This window comes from Sitophilus oryzae, unplaced genomic scaffold (assembly GCF_002938485.1).
Source record: "Sitophilus oryzae breed Bouriz unplaced genomic scaffold, Soryzae_2.0 scaffold_1499_pilon_pilon, whole genome shotgun sequence".
NCBI classification, from domain to species: Eukaryota; Metazoa; Arthropoda; class Insecta; order Coleoptera; family Curculionidae; genus Sitophilus; species Sitophilus oryzae.
In genome coordinates this window covers 3,254,976-3,271,810 of record NW_022146168.1, presented here as the reverse complement: position 1 = coordinate 3,271,810, position 16,835 = coordinate 3,254,976, and the positions used below count along the sequence as shown (strand labels likewise).

Below are 16,835 nucleotides of genomic sequence, written 5' to 3'. Positions count from 1 at the left end.
TTGACTGTTCTATGTGAAGCATCTCAACAACCAGTTCAATTAAAGAAATAAATATTAATAAATTCATGAACTATTAACCCTTTTTAATTTTGATTGACGTCTGTAGTGCTTTATAAGCTTTTATTGTTTATTTATATGAGAATCTGCTATATAACCTGCAATAAGCACCAGTTACCTCAGCCAACGCATTCAAGTTGAATATCGATGAATAAGTTTGCGGAGGAAAATGAGTTCCAGTGTCCGACATTATGTTACTTCACTAGTACACAAAACACAGATTGTCACAATAAATTTTCAACAATTAAAGGAAAATTTAAACATAAACCGTAAGTATAAACACAAACGACAAACAACCAAATCTGTGAACCAAATCTAGTGTGTTTATATTCTGTCAGTGTCAAATTAAATGTCAAACTATTGATGGTGCTGGATTTCCCTACGTACTGAGGGCAGAAAAATTGTACGAAATATTTAAAAATGTACTAGACATTTAATAAGGGGCAATCTTCAATCTCAGAGTAGACAAGGCAATTAAATATTTATACATAATTTATTTGTTTATAAGAAAACTTTTCAAACATTTTTTTATATTTATATATACCTATTTATCAAAAAATATGTATCAGTAAAACCTAATACCATTCTTTATAAAGGCTAATACAACGCTAATACCAAAGAATATCTTAATACCCCTAATACTAATATTTTCATTTTTAAAATATTTATATAAAAACATCCAATTAATTATTATTTGATATTAAAAAATCATGTATAATTACTATTATTGTAATTTGTTAAGGTTATTTTTTGTTTGTTTTTGGATCCGTTATACAAATCCGTGACGTGATCCAAGATATTTTAGCGATCTTTCATAGTTTTTCTAGACAACCGGTATCTTTGCCGGTACTTTATGAAAAAAGAATTTTAAAATCTTCCTTCACCATTTTGTCAAGAAGTGATGTATGATTTAATAAGAATTAAATGAAATATGATCAAAAAATCGGCGTCACAGATCGCTTTTAATTAAGATCGCGGTCTCTTGTCTTTTATATGTAAAATTGTATGAGAAATGTCATCGATTATCATTTCGAAGCCAACTAGACGCCGTTTTTTTGAAAAATACGGTATATATTATTACAGAGCCTGCTACTTACAGATTACATTATTACAGAGTACTAGGTCTTTCTATGGATATTCCTATAACCATTATTATCACTATTTCCGTAGGATTGAGCTAAATAAATTTTGTGCTAAAATGATAAATTTTGAAACAGCAAGAAATATGACGCTGTAAGAAGTATGAAGCTGTTGACAGAATACAGGCCAAAGATAAAATAGTGATCATGGGAGACCTGAATGCGAGAGTGGGAAATGAGCCACTAGGTGGGGTTACTCAGAGATTTAATGAAGAGGTGATGAACGATAACGGTGACTTACTTAAAGCATTCTGTGCAGTTAACGCGCTGAGAATTAACAACACTTTTTTGAACACGACATGAAGTACAAGTACACATGGCAGAACACAAGGGGCCAGCAATCAGTGATTGACTATATTATCACTAATAGATCAATAACACCACAGACAATATTAGACGTAAGAACACTGAATGCGGCTAACATAGGCAGCGACCATAAATTACTACTATGTAAGCTAAGATTGAGTATACCTGCATCCACAAAACCAAAACCACATCGAATGAATAAATTCAACATTGAATCTCTGGAAGACAACAACACAAAACTACTCTTTGAAAATAGATTAACAAACAAAATAAACGAAAACCCAACAAACAGAGAACATGACATAGATGAACAATGGAAGACAATAAAAGACAATATACTTGGTGCCGCCGAAGAAGCCATAGGAAAAAGAGAAATTAACATCAACAAGGTTAACAACACGCCATGGTTCACGCCAGAAATAAAGGAATTGTCCAGCCAAAAGAAAGAATTTTATATACGGTATCTACGAAACAAAACTCCAGAGAATTGGAACAGCTACAAAAATGAACGAAACAGAGTAAACGCGACGATAAGAGCGATTAAAGAAGACTATTGGGAAAGATTCACGAAAGGAATGGAAAGGGACATGTATGGAAGCCAGAGAAGAATTTGGGGAATGTTAAGGAGAAACAAACAAGAAATAAAAGATACAGTACAAACAAACAAAATTACTATAGATCAGTGGGAAACGTACTTTAAAAATCTATAGGGAAACAGAACAAATCGAGCAGCCTATAATAGACACGGAAGACGACAACAATATAGAACTAACGATTGAGATGAGAGAAGATAATTTTAAATCCCTCAAAAATCGAAAGAGCCCAGGTCCTAATGAAATCACGAACGAAATGCTCAAATACGGCGGACCCAACCTGCAGAAAGAAATATTAGCATTTTTCAGAACATAATTAGTAAACAGAAAATACCCGCCGAATGGAAGAACAGCACAACGATACCCATATTTAAAAAGGTCAAAAAACAGTCCCAGAAAACTATCGCGGAATAACATTATTAGACAGCACCTTAAAAGCATTCACTAAGACAATACTACAGGAAATCAGTAAAACTATACAAATTAGAGACGAACAACAAGGATTCCGCAAAAACCGCTCGACTATTGACGCAATATTCATTGTTAGACAAATCGTTGAAAAGTCCCTGGAACTTAATAAGCCAGCGTATATGTGTTTTGTAGATATGACAAAAGCTTTCGATAGAGTACGCCTGACAGATATATTGCAGATTCTAGAAACAAAAGGACTAAACCCGAGACTAATCAACTTAATATATGACATCAACACCAACTGCAAAACAGCAATAAAAGTTCAACATCTGTTTACTAACGAGATACTCATCCAAACAGGAATAAGACAAGGTGACTCCCTCAGCCCATTTATATTTAACTTAATCATGGATCAAATAATAGAAAATCTACCAAAAACGGCAGGTTACAAAATGGGAAACACCTTCTTCCACGTTGTATGCTACGCTGATGATGCAGTACTCATTGCAGATACAGAGGACAATCTTCAGAGACTACTACATGCGTTTAATCTAAAGGCCAAACAATTAAACATGATAATCAACACCGAAAAAACAAAATGCCTGGTAACATCCAAGGAGGCGGTAAGGTGCAAACTGGAAGTGGACTCAAAACTGATCGAACAAGTGAATCACTTTCAGTATCTAGGGGTTGGAATATCAAGTTATGGCAACCTGCAGAAAGAAGTTAGAGAACACACTATGAAGGCGTCTCGCATTTCGGGCTGTTTAAATGACATCGTCTGGAGGAACAAGTATCTCAACACAGAGAGCAAGATTAGAATATATAAAGCCGCGATAAGACCAGTCATCACGTACGCAGCCGAAACAAGACCAGACACGGCCAAAACAATGCAAATGATGAGAACAACAGAAATGAAGGTGCTGAGAAGCATACACGGAAAAACACTACATGATAGAGCGAGAAACGAAGATATTAGAGAGTGGAGCAAAATCCAGGATATAGGAAGATGGGTTAGACAAAGGAGAAGGCACTGGAACAAACACGTAAGAAGAATGGACGACAACAGACTAGCAAAAAAGCGCAACAAAACAACCCAATTGGAAAAGGTCGCCAACATTTTCTTCAACTCAACAGTCGGGGTATGGGATTTCCCAGGCTCGCTTTATAGCGATCCTCGTCTGTGTGTCATCATCTATATAAACGCTCAACCGTAGGTAGTTAATTCTACCATCCGGCCGGATAGCCCTGGCAGCTGTGGCCATTAAACTAATATACTACTACTACTACTATAATTAAAATTTTATTAATAACAATCTGTCGAAGATCTGTCAAAGAACGGAAACGAAATTATATTTCCATAGAGACGCATTTTTATTTTTAGGATTTCTAGGAAAAAATTAATATAAAACTATTTTCATGTTTTTTTATTTCTATAAAACGGTATGGAAATTTGGAAAAGTATAAAAGGGATATTAACTATTTTAGAACAAGCAAAAATTTTTATGAAGTATGCATTTTTCTCAAAATATGAATAAAAATAAGTTTTTTTTCCTCTTGTAAAGACAATCCGGGAACATACTGTACATTTATAAAAGTATAATTCTTGGCAAGTCTATATCAATTTAAAACAAATCATGAGGCAGAAAAGTTGCAACTTGCAACGCAAAAATTTCAGTCATATACAGTATGTCCCCCGTGAGCAAGAAAATGTCATCTTTATAACATTTTTCTTGCTCTAAAATGGTTAATCACGACGTTTATACCTCTCCAAATCTCCATATCATTTTAAAGAATTTTTTTAATAAAGAATGTATTTCTCTAAAAATGTTAATAAAAAAAACGTTTCCTTTTGTAAAGACGATCCAGGAACATACTGTGTATAATTTCAGTTTGCAGAAATCAAGTGTTATTTAATCAAAATAGTATTCTATATATTTCCTAATTAAAAGTGTTCCAGTGTATATTAATATAATATAAATCCTCCATGATTTTTAGGCAATCTTTAAGTACGCTACCGATAAGTTATATGCCGCAACGGATTTTGTATTCCCCTATTCATAAGTATAAGTAAAAATTAGGTTTTTGACATATGATAATCCGGCAGCGATCAGGATCCTGTTTAATTTTTTTGAACTCAGTTGGAATAGATTGGGAATATATAATAATTTTCATAAATAGGTCGGTCATAATAATATTAAGGAACTCTTCCAATTGACTTCGGAAATACTATACTATAACATTAAACAAGAAGTTCTGTTGGAATTACATCGATATCTGAAAATATACCGATACTCGCGCTCATTACTACAATCAATAAAAACAATATTTCAAATCATGTCTCTTTAAATTATGTACAAAAAGTAGTACATTTTGAGAACATAATTTCAATTTTCAAGAACTTAAGAATATAAAATATTACGGCACCAGAGATGGCACTTTTCATAATATTTAAGTGTAGAAAGTGAGAAAGATTATATTAGTTAAATATTCACATAGATAATCTATTCAATAATGTTTAACGTCCTGCTTACAGAATCCCATAGCTGTTCTGTAAGAATCTATGATATTAAATTTGTACGTTGTACAAAATTTTGTATCAAAACAAGTACACTTTGTGAATGCGAAATCTATATTTGTTTATTCAACGAATGCGAATAAGTCATAATTTTATGACCTTGCACCTTGTACTCGTATGTTTGAAAATCTACAGTTTATTTTGGAGTAGGCTATTTCTCTGGGTTATTTGTACCCATGGTACAAAGAAAACAAGGTATGATCGATAGCGGTTCCAATTTCGTTAAGTTTGCGCATACCACCTGTGACGTCATACGCCATACAAAAAAATATCCATATTGTTCAATTGCCACTAATAAAAAAAGACCTAAAATAGGGAAGAATTAAGCCCCGTTCTCAGAACAACGTCGTGTCGCGGGCGACACGACAAAAGAACCAATCAGATTTGTACAAAATTCAAACAGCTGTCAATTTTAAATTTAGTACAGCTCCCATTGGTCGTTTGAAGTGTCAATCAGTGTCGCTGTCGACACGACGCAGTTCTGAGAACGGGGCTTTAGGACATAACCCCAAAAGTTATGTCAAATCATTGAGCTTGACATTTGAAAAATTATTTTCACATTTTTTGTGTCATCTGTTTGACAATTTGAAATTGGCGCGCGGAGCTTGCCGACCAATGGTGCCGTTTATCACCTGTGACGTAATGACCAACCTGCGCAATATCATACCTTGTATTCTTTGTATCATGATTTGTACCTATTTTCTGGAGTAGGCACATTATATTCTTGTTTGAGACACAGATTATACGAACTACAGAAGACTTTTAAACTAGTAAATATAAAGTTTCATTATCTAATTATATTTAAGTACCTATCAGTAATTTCTAAGATCATTTTACGCCACACAGAGGTATTTGGTTGTTATTATATTGATCCATAATAATTACCAAATTATTACTACAACAATGCAGCAATATTTAAGTAAGTAAAATGTTATTAAACAATGCAATGACTATAAATTTTATATACTCAGTTAATATAAACACTTTTTTTAATAAAGATTAATTTAAAAACATGTTTTATTCTAATAGTTACCAGTTGCATAGGTAGGGGAGAGTGGTACATAGTGGGACGTGGTGTATACTGGGACAGAAGCGCTAGTCGCCATCTTTTAAATAATTGCAGAAATATTTCGGGGTATAACAAACAAAAATAAAGGTTTCTTTGTCGATAATAAAGTTTAGTTCGCTAGACAGGCACGAAAATTCCAGGAATGTTCCAGGAACAAAAAACAAACTTGTTGGTGTGTTGCATGTTATTTATTTATTCAGGTAAAATCCTGTGTAATTTCGGTCCTAGTTTGCAAAACATTCTAAAATTGATACAGGCTGTAGTGATATCGTTACTAAAGGTAAGTTTATATAAGTTAGATCAGTTTGTTATTATTTATTTATTTTTATTATTCAAATTTTTGTTGTAGTAAACATGGTATATATAGGGACAGTCCCACTATATACCACTGAAAGGTTGTCCCTGTATATACCATACAGGCTTTTCCTCAAGCCTTAACACCATCAAACATAATAAAAGGATTTCAATGTACTGGAAGCCCGTAATATAAAGAAAAACGTTTTCGTGGAGTCATCATCCAGTGAAAGCGACGTGGAAGATGAAATTGTGGACGATGATTCATGTGATGACATTGATAGTGACATGCAAGATATTCAAATTCCGAAAATAGAAATCTCCAATTTTGTTTTGGTTCAATATCCTTTAAAGAAAAGTATTAAGCATCAGGTAGATGTAGTGGACTCTGAAGAATACTTTGTGAATTTTCTCAGAAAATCTTCAGAGCTCACGTTTCTTTTTCCTGAAAAAAAATGAAGATATTGTCAATAAAATGGATGTATGCAAGCTACCCCAGCCAGTTGCGGTCGGTGGCACTGAAAGAGCTGCAAAACAACTTAAATTTAATTTTGACTTTTCGGAATTTAATATCCAGTAATGTGTTACGATTTTTTTCAATTAGTTATCATTTTTGTTTAGTATTTATAACGGATCAGATGTGTTTTCAGTTTAATGATTCAAATAAAGTTTCTTAGTAAATATTTAACTCTTTATTTTTCCGTTCTAGGATTTTAAAACAAATAACTATGCCGTTTCTCTGTAACTTTTGAATTGTCCCATTGTGGACCATAGGGTGGTACATATAGGGACACATGGTATATCCAGGGACATATTTTTTTCTGTGAGTTACATACAACAGCTATTCTTAATTGGTGGGAAAATTGATAGGAAAATGTAATTCTAAACTGAAAAAAATACTGTTGGCCATGAAGTGGGAAAAATGTTTTTTTAAATAAAGAAAGTAAAAAAACGTCCCTGTATATACCACTCTCCCCTACCATAAATTTAATAATAATGACATAACTACACACTAACTTAAACAAATTATGTTGATGCTCAATAGTTAATAGGTATGTGCCATAAATATGATAAAAAACTTAAATACAACTTGTTCTTCCAAACACTAATTTAGATATTTTCATTCTTTAAATTAATTATAGGCCCTACAGCAAAGTTGATAAGGAGTAGACAGTTAAATCCGTGTGATGTGCTATTTTGGAAAAGTAGAGGCTATCCAGATAGACCAATTGACTGGAAAGGTTATTTTTTAAGTATACCTACTTACCTTATAACATTATAATAATAGCGATTAATTTTTAGAACTATTTAGAATTGGATATTATAGCAATGGTAAGAAATAGAATCCATCAAGTCCTAGTTAATACTTTAAAAGCTGGAAATAGCTATAACTGCTTAAACAATTAGGTAATTATTAGAAAAAATGCGAAATAATGTGCTTTTTCATAAAATAATGTGTCTCCTATTTCTGAATAGTTTATTACCAATCTAAATCTGGTCGGTCGTTTTAATTTTTACGACTTAAATTATACAACATTTTCATGTTTTTTTTTATTTTCTCTAAAACGGTATGAAAATTTGAAAAAGTATAAATGGGATTAACCCTTTTAAGCCGAGGACAGACTTGACGAACGTTCATTCGTTCGCGTTCACGAGAATATGTTTCTCAGGTGTGAACGTGCATTCGCTGCGAATGTACGACGAATGGTGTCAGCGCGAAAAAACGCTTTCCATTTTCTGGCGGTAAAAGTGAATAAATGAAAGAAAAATACGAGCCGCGAATTATTGAAAACGTTGCAGTGTGAACAGATCGGTATAAATGCATAAAATGGAAAGAATGCGAACGATGGAAATCGAAAGAAAAAGATTCGTTCAAATCTGTCATACCACCCGGTGCGAATGGGTAGCTTTTATGTATATGTTGCGAATTACGAATGGCTGCAATGCGAAGGAATTGGTTTCTAACCAATCGAAGTCTTTAAATTCAACCAATAAAATTAATATCGTATCATCGTATCTTCGGATAACGGATGCATGAAAATCAAGCTCTATACCCTGAATTACAATAATTAAGATTGTCGGCGTTTTAGGAGGGATGAGAGCTCTTAACCAAACTTCGGAAAATTCTATTATGCTAGGTATACAGGGTGTTTCAAAAAACATGTGCCGTCTCTTGAGGGGAGATCCCTCACGTAAAAATGAGATTTATTTTTCATATCAACATAGGTCCGATTCTGCTTTGTTTCGTAATTACAGGGTGTTAAGTCTTAATAATTTTCCGATTTATTATAATTCTTTTCCAATTGCTTTTGGTAATTCAAATGAAATTTTTAGGGTAAAAGTTCTAAAATAGTGTCGATAAATTCATCAGAGACGTGCATCTGGTTATCACCGGAATATTTTTCAAAAAAAATAAGTGCGCCACTGACTTGTTCTCTTTTGATACCAAAATTGCGTAGGACGTTTAATGCCAATTAAAAGTTATCTCTTGATATTTTGTCGAAATCGGCTTTCTGGATGAGATAAACGCAATTTTATTAATCACAGTTAATTCAATTAAAATAAAAATAGAATTAATAAATTATATATTTTACCTAATTTATTATTAAATATTATTACTATTAGTCCAACATACAGCAATTTCAACTAAAAAAATAATGGTATTTAAGATAATTACAAAAAACCTAAATTTAAAAAGTTTTAACATACTGTAACTCTAAAACTATGCATTTCCATACCCATGTTTATAGGATTTTTTTTTTCATATTTTTTATGAGGAATCAACGAGTACTTATTTAAAACTTTCGCAAGTTAATATTTTTTTTAAAGGTTGCTATTAGACTTGGACATAGACTTAAAATAAAATATAGACTGAGCATCTCATTCATAAATAGCTGGAACATGCGGTCAGACACTGTCTTGTTATTGTTGTGTTATTGTTTTAGGTTATAACGAGTGCGACACGAGCGATAGATAGGTTGTCTCTGTCGTAACGGTCGTTCCCTGACGACTCTGCCGAGAAACACAACACTGTCTTTCGTTTCTCAAGTACACCTGAACTCTCCGTATCATAGCCGGGTAATTTTTTTATTTTAATGAAGCTATAATTAAATTAAAAATATATCTTATTTAAACTTTTTATATTTTATTAAGATTTAGGACAGGTTTTTAAATAAAAGTTTAGAAAAAACAATTTAGAGTCCAAAAGGATAAAAATAATAAAATACACGTTATAGAAGAAATTTTATAATCGAAATTAGGTAATTTTTGAAATTAATAATAAATTATTAATTTTAGTCAAACATTTACAACCCCTAATATTAATCAAAACAGGATCTATTCCACAGATATAATAGAATCGGCGACAGGGAGAGAAAAAAAAATATGATTGTTGTAATTTTTTTTCTGGCCAAGTGATGTCTTATTATGTAAATTAGAGAAAACATAATATCTGTTCCATTAAAGCAAGGAAGGTGATAGGAAGTGGATAAAATAAAAACTACATTTATTTAACTCGGTACTGTCTTTATTATACCGGGTGCGTCTCAAAAGTGGCTCATCCCCATAATTTTTTTATATTTTCAAATAAAAAACAAGATTTAGTATGTTAGTATATGAAATAAATTAGGATTGATTGACGCATTCAATTGTTTTTGGTCACTTCCTGTTTCACCGGAAATGACTATAACTTTTAATTTTTAAACGGCACCCTCGGTATATTTCTACTTTATTCGATAGAAAATGACACTCTGAATAGAATGACATACCATATGTCAACTTTTGACATTTTCGCATATGGTTTAATTATAATTGTAACACGCGGTTCATAACGACAATTTGACTCGAAATACCAAGTGTGTGGTATCAATATATTCATAAAAAAAATGTTTTTTTCCAAATATGCTAATGAGTCACCCTTGTTCCATTTGAAAAAATTGACATATGTATGATTAAAAATACGATTTGTACATCTTTTAACCGGCCTAGACAAGACACGAAACCTATTAGACGATCAAAACTATTTTTCCAAGGCTCCTTGATTAAAACTTAGTGGATTGAAAAAAACTGGATTGAAATTTAAAATAGGATATGTTTTAAGCGACAATGTCAAAAGTTGACATATGATATGTCATTCTATTCAGAGTGTCATTTTTTATCGAATAAAGTAGCAATATACCGAGGGGTGCCTTTAAAAATCAAAAGATGTAATCATTTCGGTGAAACAGGAAGAGACAAAAACAATTGAATACGTCAATAAATCCTAATTTATGTCATATACCTACTAACATACAAATCTGTTTTTATCTGAAAAATAAAAAAGTTATAGGGTGAGCCACTTTTGAGACGACCCGGTATATTAAAAAATATTGTTTCATAATGTAATATCATTTTAAAATTCTTGTATGTTATTTTAGATTCTGAAGATAATTTTAGAATAAACCGGAATATATTTTTAATAAAAACATTATTAATTATTAACAGGGTTATAATTATGATTTTGTTACAATGTAAGTAAGTAAATAATGTAATGTAAGAGAAAAAATTCAGATTTTACATTTTACTAAAATATTATCTAAATAAGCGCCTTTCTACAACAACGCCACTGACTCCCAATGGGTAAATTGAGAGTTGCCTACCGGTCAAAAGTCGTTTCAAGACTTAAATGGATTATTTAAGTCAAATTTCTTGCAAATTTGGCACTGGCGAACCATATTTTATAGTTCTTGAACAGAAAAAGTCAATAAAATAAACACTTAAGCACTACAAGCTAAGAAAATGCGTTAATACAGCCGGGGAGATAGCGGCAACAAAGCTTTACCGCACACGTGCGACACGTACTACAAGGTAATAAATGAATGAATAGGCTCCCTCGCCTCTAATCGGTGTTGTCATATTGTAAAGAACTTATCCTTTTTAAACAGTATCCGACTTATAATTTAGTAGTATAAGGACTATTTAATACATCTCTGGAATATTAAAACCTACTTTATTAACTGTAGTATTAATATCTCAATATATGTGTATAACAAGAAAAAAAATATTGATAATATTAAAGACGTGACAACATAGGCTGGATGAGGAAGGCTCGGTCGACTGTACCCAGAAGTAAACATGTGTACAAAAAAGGTTGTTTGTCCGCGTTGAGATGTAAATAGTGTAGTCTATATTTTATTTTAAGTCTATGGACTTGGATCAAGGCAAATTAATGAAATAGCCTTTATCTTTTCAAGGAGGCCGAAATCGACAAAATATCAAGAGGTAACTTTTAATCGGCATGTGCTTACACTATTTCGCTAACAAGAGAAAAAAGTCAGTGGCGTACATGTTTTTTAGAAAAATATTCCATATGCACGTCCCTGGTGAATATGGCGTCACTTTTTTGGCCTTAAAATATGTCGCATTAATAATAACTTTTATCCTGAAAATTTCATTCGAAACGCTAAAAGTACTTGGAAGAAAATTATAATGAATCGAAAAAAAAAATTAAGAGTTCAACTTAATTTTTTTTAACACCCTGTAGCTGGGAAACAAAGCAGAATCGGACCTATGTTGATATGAAAAATAAATCTTATTTTTACGTGATGAATCTCCCCACGAGAGATGGCACATATTTTTTGAAACATCCGGTATGTAGAAAGGAGTGGTTATTGTGACCCCTCGACTGTTTAGGCATATGAGTTTTCTCATGTAATTTTTTTTAAACAGTTTTTTTAGACTATTCATCAATAGGAGTATACAACTTTTTATAAAAATTGTGATATTTCCAGCTTTTTCAATTATTTTCAGCAAAATGTTTCCAGTCATCTGATTTCTTAGTAATGTTAAAAATAATAGCGTATTTAAAATTGTATAAATTACATTGGAATCGACGTCTTTTTGAAGAAGTTCTACTATAGTCTATCCGACGAATCAGGCAAGATTTCGACACACGACAGCCAAAAAATGACAGAAAATATAATTAGCCTGCGAATTAAAATGACAGACAAAGCTGTCAGTCATATGGATCCTGTCGTTGGACAGACTATAATCTGAACCAACTCGGGACATAGGTTTTAACAACGTCAAAAAAGTAATTCTCATTACATTAGATTTTTAAGAGCCCATATTAAGTTTTATTGTTTGAGAAATATTCCAAAAATCCAACAGCTGTCGTTATCTTGTCAAGGGCTGCAATTATTAAACATAAAGTCGATAGACAACTATCACCCTCATACCTTCTCTAAGTCTATCTAAGTTCATATAAGTCTCTCTAAGGGAGAAGTTCTCCCTTAGAGAGACTAAAGATATGTTCATAGATAGAGGAAATTTTTCATTTATCTATGATAATCTCGAAACAATTTGGCCAACCGTAAAGTCCTTTTAATGCAATTGTGGCCATACTTATAACAGAAAAACATTTGAATTCATCTAAGATATGGGCGTTAAATAATTTTATCAAATATAAATAAAATCATAATAAGATGATTTTATCGAAGATGAAACAGGTTTAGAGTATGAAGAAGCTTCAGAGTACGAAGAAGGGTATGAGTACGAAGAAGAGTATGAGTATGAAGAAGAGTATGAGTACGAAGAAGAGTATGAGTACGAAGAAGAGTATGAGTACGAAGAAGAGTATGAGAATGAAGAAGAGTATGAGTACGAAGAAGATTATGAAGATTCCGAGTACGAAGAAGATTCAGACTACGAAGAACATAGATATAATAGTAATATACATAATCCTAACAATGACGCTTTTTGGCAAGATATGGGATACAATGGTCGACCTGAAAACTGGAGAGGTAATTTTTAAGTGTTACATTTATTAAACAGAATAGACTAAAGAGGCATATCTTTTTTAGAATTGCGTCAACAATATGGTTTTTAATATTATATGTATATGCTAGACATGATGCATAACTCTTTTTTAGCTTTGTAATGAAAATAAGAATGTGTGTAGGTGTTTTTGTTTTGAGAAAACGAATAAGGGGGGGGGGGTAGTTTTTAATACAATAATTATGTTGCGTTACTTTTTATAAACCAGTAACATTATAATATCAAATAATATAACACTTTAAAATTACTAAAGCTTTTTATTGAACTGCAATAATTTCAGAGAAACTTTAAAAACTTTTTTTAACTGTTTATTAAAAAATGGTATAAAAATAAATAATTAAAATATAATTGTACTTAAGATCTTACAAGCTAGTCCAATACCTCCATTAATTGTTATCTATTCTTATCGCTACCCCTTATAATGCCTAGGACAGTATGTATCATACTTAAGCTTTCAACTTCCAATGAACTATCAGAGTCTTCTAACAATTCCATATGTTTTAGTATATTTTCTAGTTTAACATCTAATTTTGAAGCATTAAATATTAATTTAGCTTTTTGATTGTTAGCAGCCATAGACCACATTATTAATATTACTGTTTTCTTTTCCTCAACAGTACCATGAGTTAGCTTAACCTGTAAAACATTTATGAAGTCTCCTAAAATATAAGGAATTTAAAGATATTGTTTAAAAAAAGAATAAAGGCAAAATAAGTGAATGTACCTGATGATAATAACCTAGGTCTGTTGGGTTGATAAAAAGCTAAATTTCTAAGTACAAGCAGCGCGGTTTCTCTGTTGGCAATTTTAGTACCAGATGTCAGAGAGATAATCAATTCTAAAACATCATTAGCCTTCGCAACTGCAGCTTGACCTTCAGGATATTTCGTGTAAATATGAAGAAAATTTAACCAGAACTGCTCCACACTATCCCATGGATATTGTCTTCTAGTCACTGATGGATGTAATTTTATAGCAGCTTGAAATATATTACTCTAGAATAATAATCATATTATAGAAAAATATTTTCTTTTTAATTTAGGAACTGATCAACAATAAATAAATTAAATAAAAACAACTCTTTGGCTTGGGAACAGCAAATATTAATAGCAAAATTTACATAGGTGTGTAATTCAATCATGGTATAGGCTTGGTGCATTTCAGTTGATTTTTATTTTTGTTTGAATCAACTTCTCGAATTTTACTATGAATATAAATATAATATTCTACCTTCGCAATTAGAACTCTGCATTCAAGTAAGTCACTACAGTTTTGTAGAATTTCAAAAGCTAATTCCAATGAACACAAATTGTGACTTCTGCTAATTTGTCCCATTTCTTTAACTACTACTGCTATAACAGCATGCAGCAATGAAACATTGCTAGGAGTTTTTCTTGGACCTGACCCAGCTACAGCACTAGTCAGTGGAAGAGAGTGACACGCTACAAAATAAAATTTTTATTCATATTACCAGGACAAATAAAATAATAATATGTTGTATATGTATAATAGGTACGTTTACTGGATCTGTGTCTATGAAAGGAATTTCAAGAATGAATACAAAATATTGGAGTATGATCAATTTACTATAGAACACATTTAAATAAACAGCAATATACACTCAGATGCAAAAAAAACGCAACGGAGAAATTTTTAGTCAAATTTAAAGTGTTATATTAAGTTAGTGTTAGTGTTATGTTAGTGTGTATTTTATAGACCGCTGCCTATATACACGCGGCAGAGTCCACGTTAGTCATGGGTAACTCGGTCGGAGGACAGTCGAAAACAAGTGATCGGTAAAATAGTTGCCTGATTTTATTATTGTTTTTCTTCTTAATTTTTAATTTTTATAAAGATTATGTCTCATCTACGTTGAAAAATAATAAATTAGATTTAATGTTTTTGAAAAAAAGTAAGGTTAGTTAAAATATTTATAGCACGTCCATGAATTGCTCGGAAATGGATAATATTGTTTCCCCCCTTGGCCCTTATGGATACCCCGTAGCTACAGAACGGATCGACGTACTGCACTATATTGTCAACATCTAGATTTTTCTTAAATAATAAATATGTTATTTCTCTTAATTTTATTAATAATTTATAACTAGTATTAAAATTAAATTTTATCTTACCCTCCATGCAATCAGATGTGTACACAAAAATTAATTGTAGAGCATCAACAATATAAGTGTTTTGTATCATAAACCATATCCACAGTTTATGAATAATGTCAGCCAAATTGCAGTCTACTGCTGTTAATTTGACCTTCTGGTCATTCAACATAAAATTTGTCAATAAACCAAACCAATCATGCACATTATCAAGTATTGGGCATATTCTTTTCTTATCCTGAATTTTTCTGAGACTTTCTACTGATTCTAAACTAAGTTTTATGTGATGGTCTCTTAATTCTTTTACTGCAACTTCCATTAGTCCTTTTTTTAAAGCAAATGCTTTTGCTTCATTCGAAATATATAGTAAGCTTGTTAAAGCAGATATTATTATAGACTTTTTGGCCATAGTGTGCTGACCTCTTTCCACTTTTACACTGGCTATATCATATAAGTATAATAGTATTTTACAAAGTTCAGATCCAGCTATGCTTGTATTACTTGTATTATCTACAAAGCTTACTTCCACATCTTCTACATTTGTATTTGTGTTTTGAATTATTTTCTCAAAATATGCCTCCTCCAATAAGTTATTCTTATATTTGATGACATTTTTCAATCCAGTTTTTGTTAAACTTGCAGGTTTTTCTTTAGGTTCCAAATTTTCTAAGTTTTCTCTAATGGAGGACATGTAAACACTTCTAGGGGTATTTACAGTATCTAATAGCACTTCTAAAGAATAGTCCCTCGTGATTTTATGGAGATTTCCATGCGAGTTGTAACTTTCTAGTCGTAACATAGAAGCGAGACACTTCAAGGCGGAATGTTGTAATTCTGAAATTAAAATACTTACTTTAATTAAAATATTGATATATCGGCTGTTTCTGAAAAGTGGCTCACTCCTATAACATTTTTATTTTTCCAGATAAATCAACGAGATTTGGTACGTTAGTATATGACATAAATCAGGATTGATTGACGTATTTAATTGTTTTTGGTCACTTCCTGTTTCACCCTTTGAATAAGAAGACAGGAAGGCAAGGATACTATAGGAAGGAGCATAATGCTATCCATGCATGGTAGGCGGAAAAAGCACTCTAGGGTGGGGATCCTTGACAGTTCTCTTTGACGATGCATTTGACACATTTGAATTTGATTTGAAATTTTGTGGATTTGTCAGTCTATTTTATGTTATTTATTATTTATTCTACTACTGATAGTTGTATAAAGGTAGTAAATCTAGATGGAAATTGTGGCAGAACTTAAATTAACAGTGAAACTATCACGATTTATCGAAAAAGACTCTAAAATAGTTGGTTGTGTAGCGTGCGGTAGATCTCGGCAAAAATTGAGTGAAATAATGGAACAACTTTTCGCTAGTAAGTGACTATATAAAGTGCGTCTGCTGGATCTGTGTCTGTGAAAGGAATGCGGACAAAAAATATTTAAATAAACAGCAATATA

At 31.8% G+C, this 16,835-nt stretch overlaps 3 protein-coding genes across 10 annotated transcripts in view; 1 reads left to right on the top strand and 2 right to left on the bottom strand.

Moving 5' to 3' along the window:
- Positions 1-315, bottom strand: part of LOC115877849 (inositol-trisphosphate 3-kinase homolog) — a 282,008-nt gene extending 281,693 nt beyond the window's left edge. For all 3 annotated transcript variants that reach the window (XM_030894173.1, XM_030894174.1, XM_030894178.1), the window contains exon 1: positions 176-315. In XM_030894173.1, coding sequence (XP_030750033.1) covers positions 176-247 — 72 coding nt within the window. In that variant the 5' untranslated portion in view covers positions 248-315. The remainder of the gene's footprint in view (positions 1-175) is intronic.
- Positions 212-13,507, top strand: LOC115877851 (AP-3 complex subunit beta-like). 6 transcript variants are annotated; one of them, XM_030894186.1, is made up of 6 exons: positions 5,758-5,854; positions 5,912-6,003; positions 7,590-7,688; positions 7,747-7,779; positions 12,924-13,226; positions 13,287-13,507. In XM_030894186.1, the coding sequence occupies exons 2-6, from the start codon at positions 5,988-5,990 to the stop codon at positions 13,310-13,312; spliced, it is 477 nt and encodes a 158-aa protein (XP_030750046.1). In that variant the 5' UTR covers positions 5,758-5,854; positions 5,912-5,987; the 3' UTR covers positions 13,313-13,507. The 6 variants fall into 6 exon arrangements, with proteins under 6 accessions (XP_030750044.1, XP_030750042.1, XP_030750043.1 ...); XM_030894184.1 differs by lacking the exons at positions 5,758-5,854; positions 5,912-6,003 and adding an exon at positions 212-326 and having other exon boundaries at positions 7,750-7,779; positions 12,933-13,226; XM_030894182.1 differs by lacking the exons at positions 5,758-5,854; positions 5,912-6,003 and adding an exon at positions 212-326 and having other exon boundaries at positions 7,750-7,779.
- The window catches only part of LOC115877846 (rotatin), a 32,762-nt gene continuing 29,429 nt past the window's right edge, over positions 13,503-16,835 (bottom strand). The window contains exons 24-27 of the mRNA XM_030894168.1: positions 15,393-16,205; positions 14,491-14,702; positions 13,985-14,255; positions 13,503-13,919 (exon numbers count right to left, since the gene is read on the bottom strand). Of these exons, the coding sequence (XP_030750028.1) occupies positions 13,654-13,919; positions 13,985-14,255; positions 14,491-14,702; positions 15,393-16,205 (1,562 nt within the window). The 3' untranslated portion in view covers positions 13,503-13,653. The remainder of the gene's footprint in view (positions 13,920-13,984; positions 14,256-14,490; positions 14,703-15,392; positions 16,206-16,835) is intronic.

Excerpts from the sequence above, each read along its gene's own strand:
- LOC115877851 (XM_030894181.1), top strand. The coding sequence starts at position 227 with ATGAGTTCCAGTGTCCGACATTATGTTACTTCACTAGTACACAAAACA. Across the intron at positions 327-7,589 it reads GGAAAATTTAAACATAAACC|GCCCTACAGCAAAGTTGATA; the intron begins GTAAGTATAAAC and ends AATTAATTATAG. Across the intron at positions 13,227-13,286 it reads TCGACCTGAAAACTGGAGAG|AATTGCGTCAACAATATGGT; the intron begins GTAATTTTTAAG and ends TATCTTTTTTAG.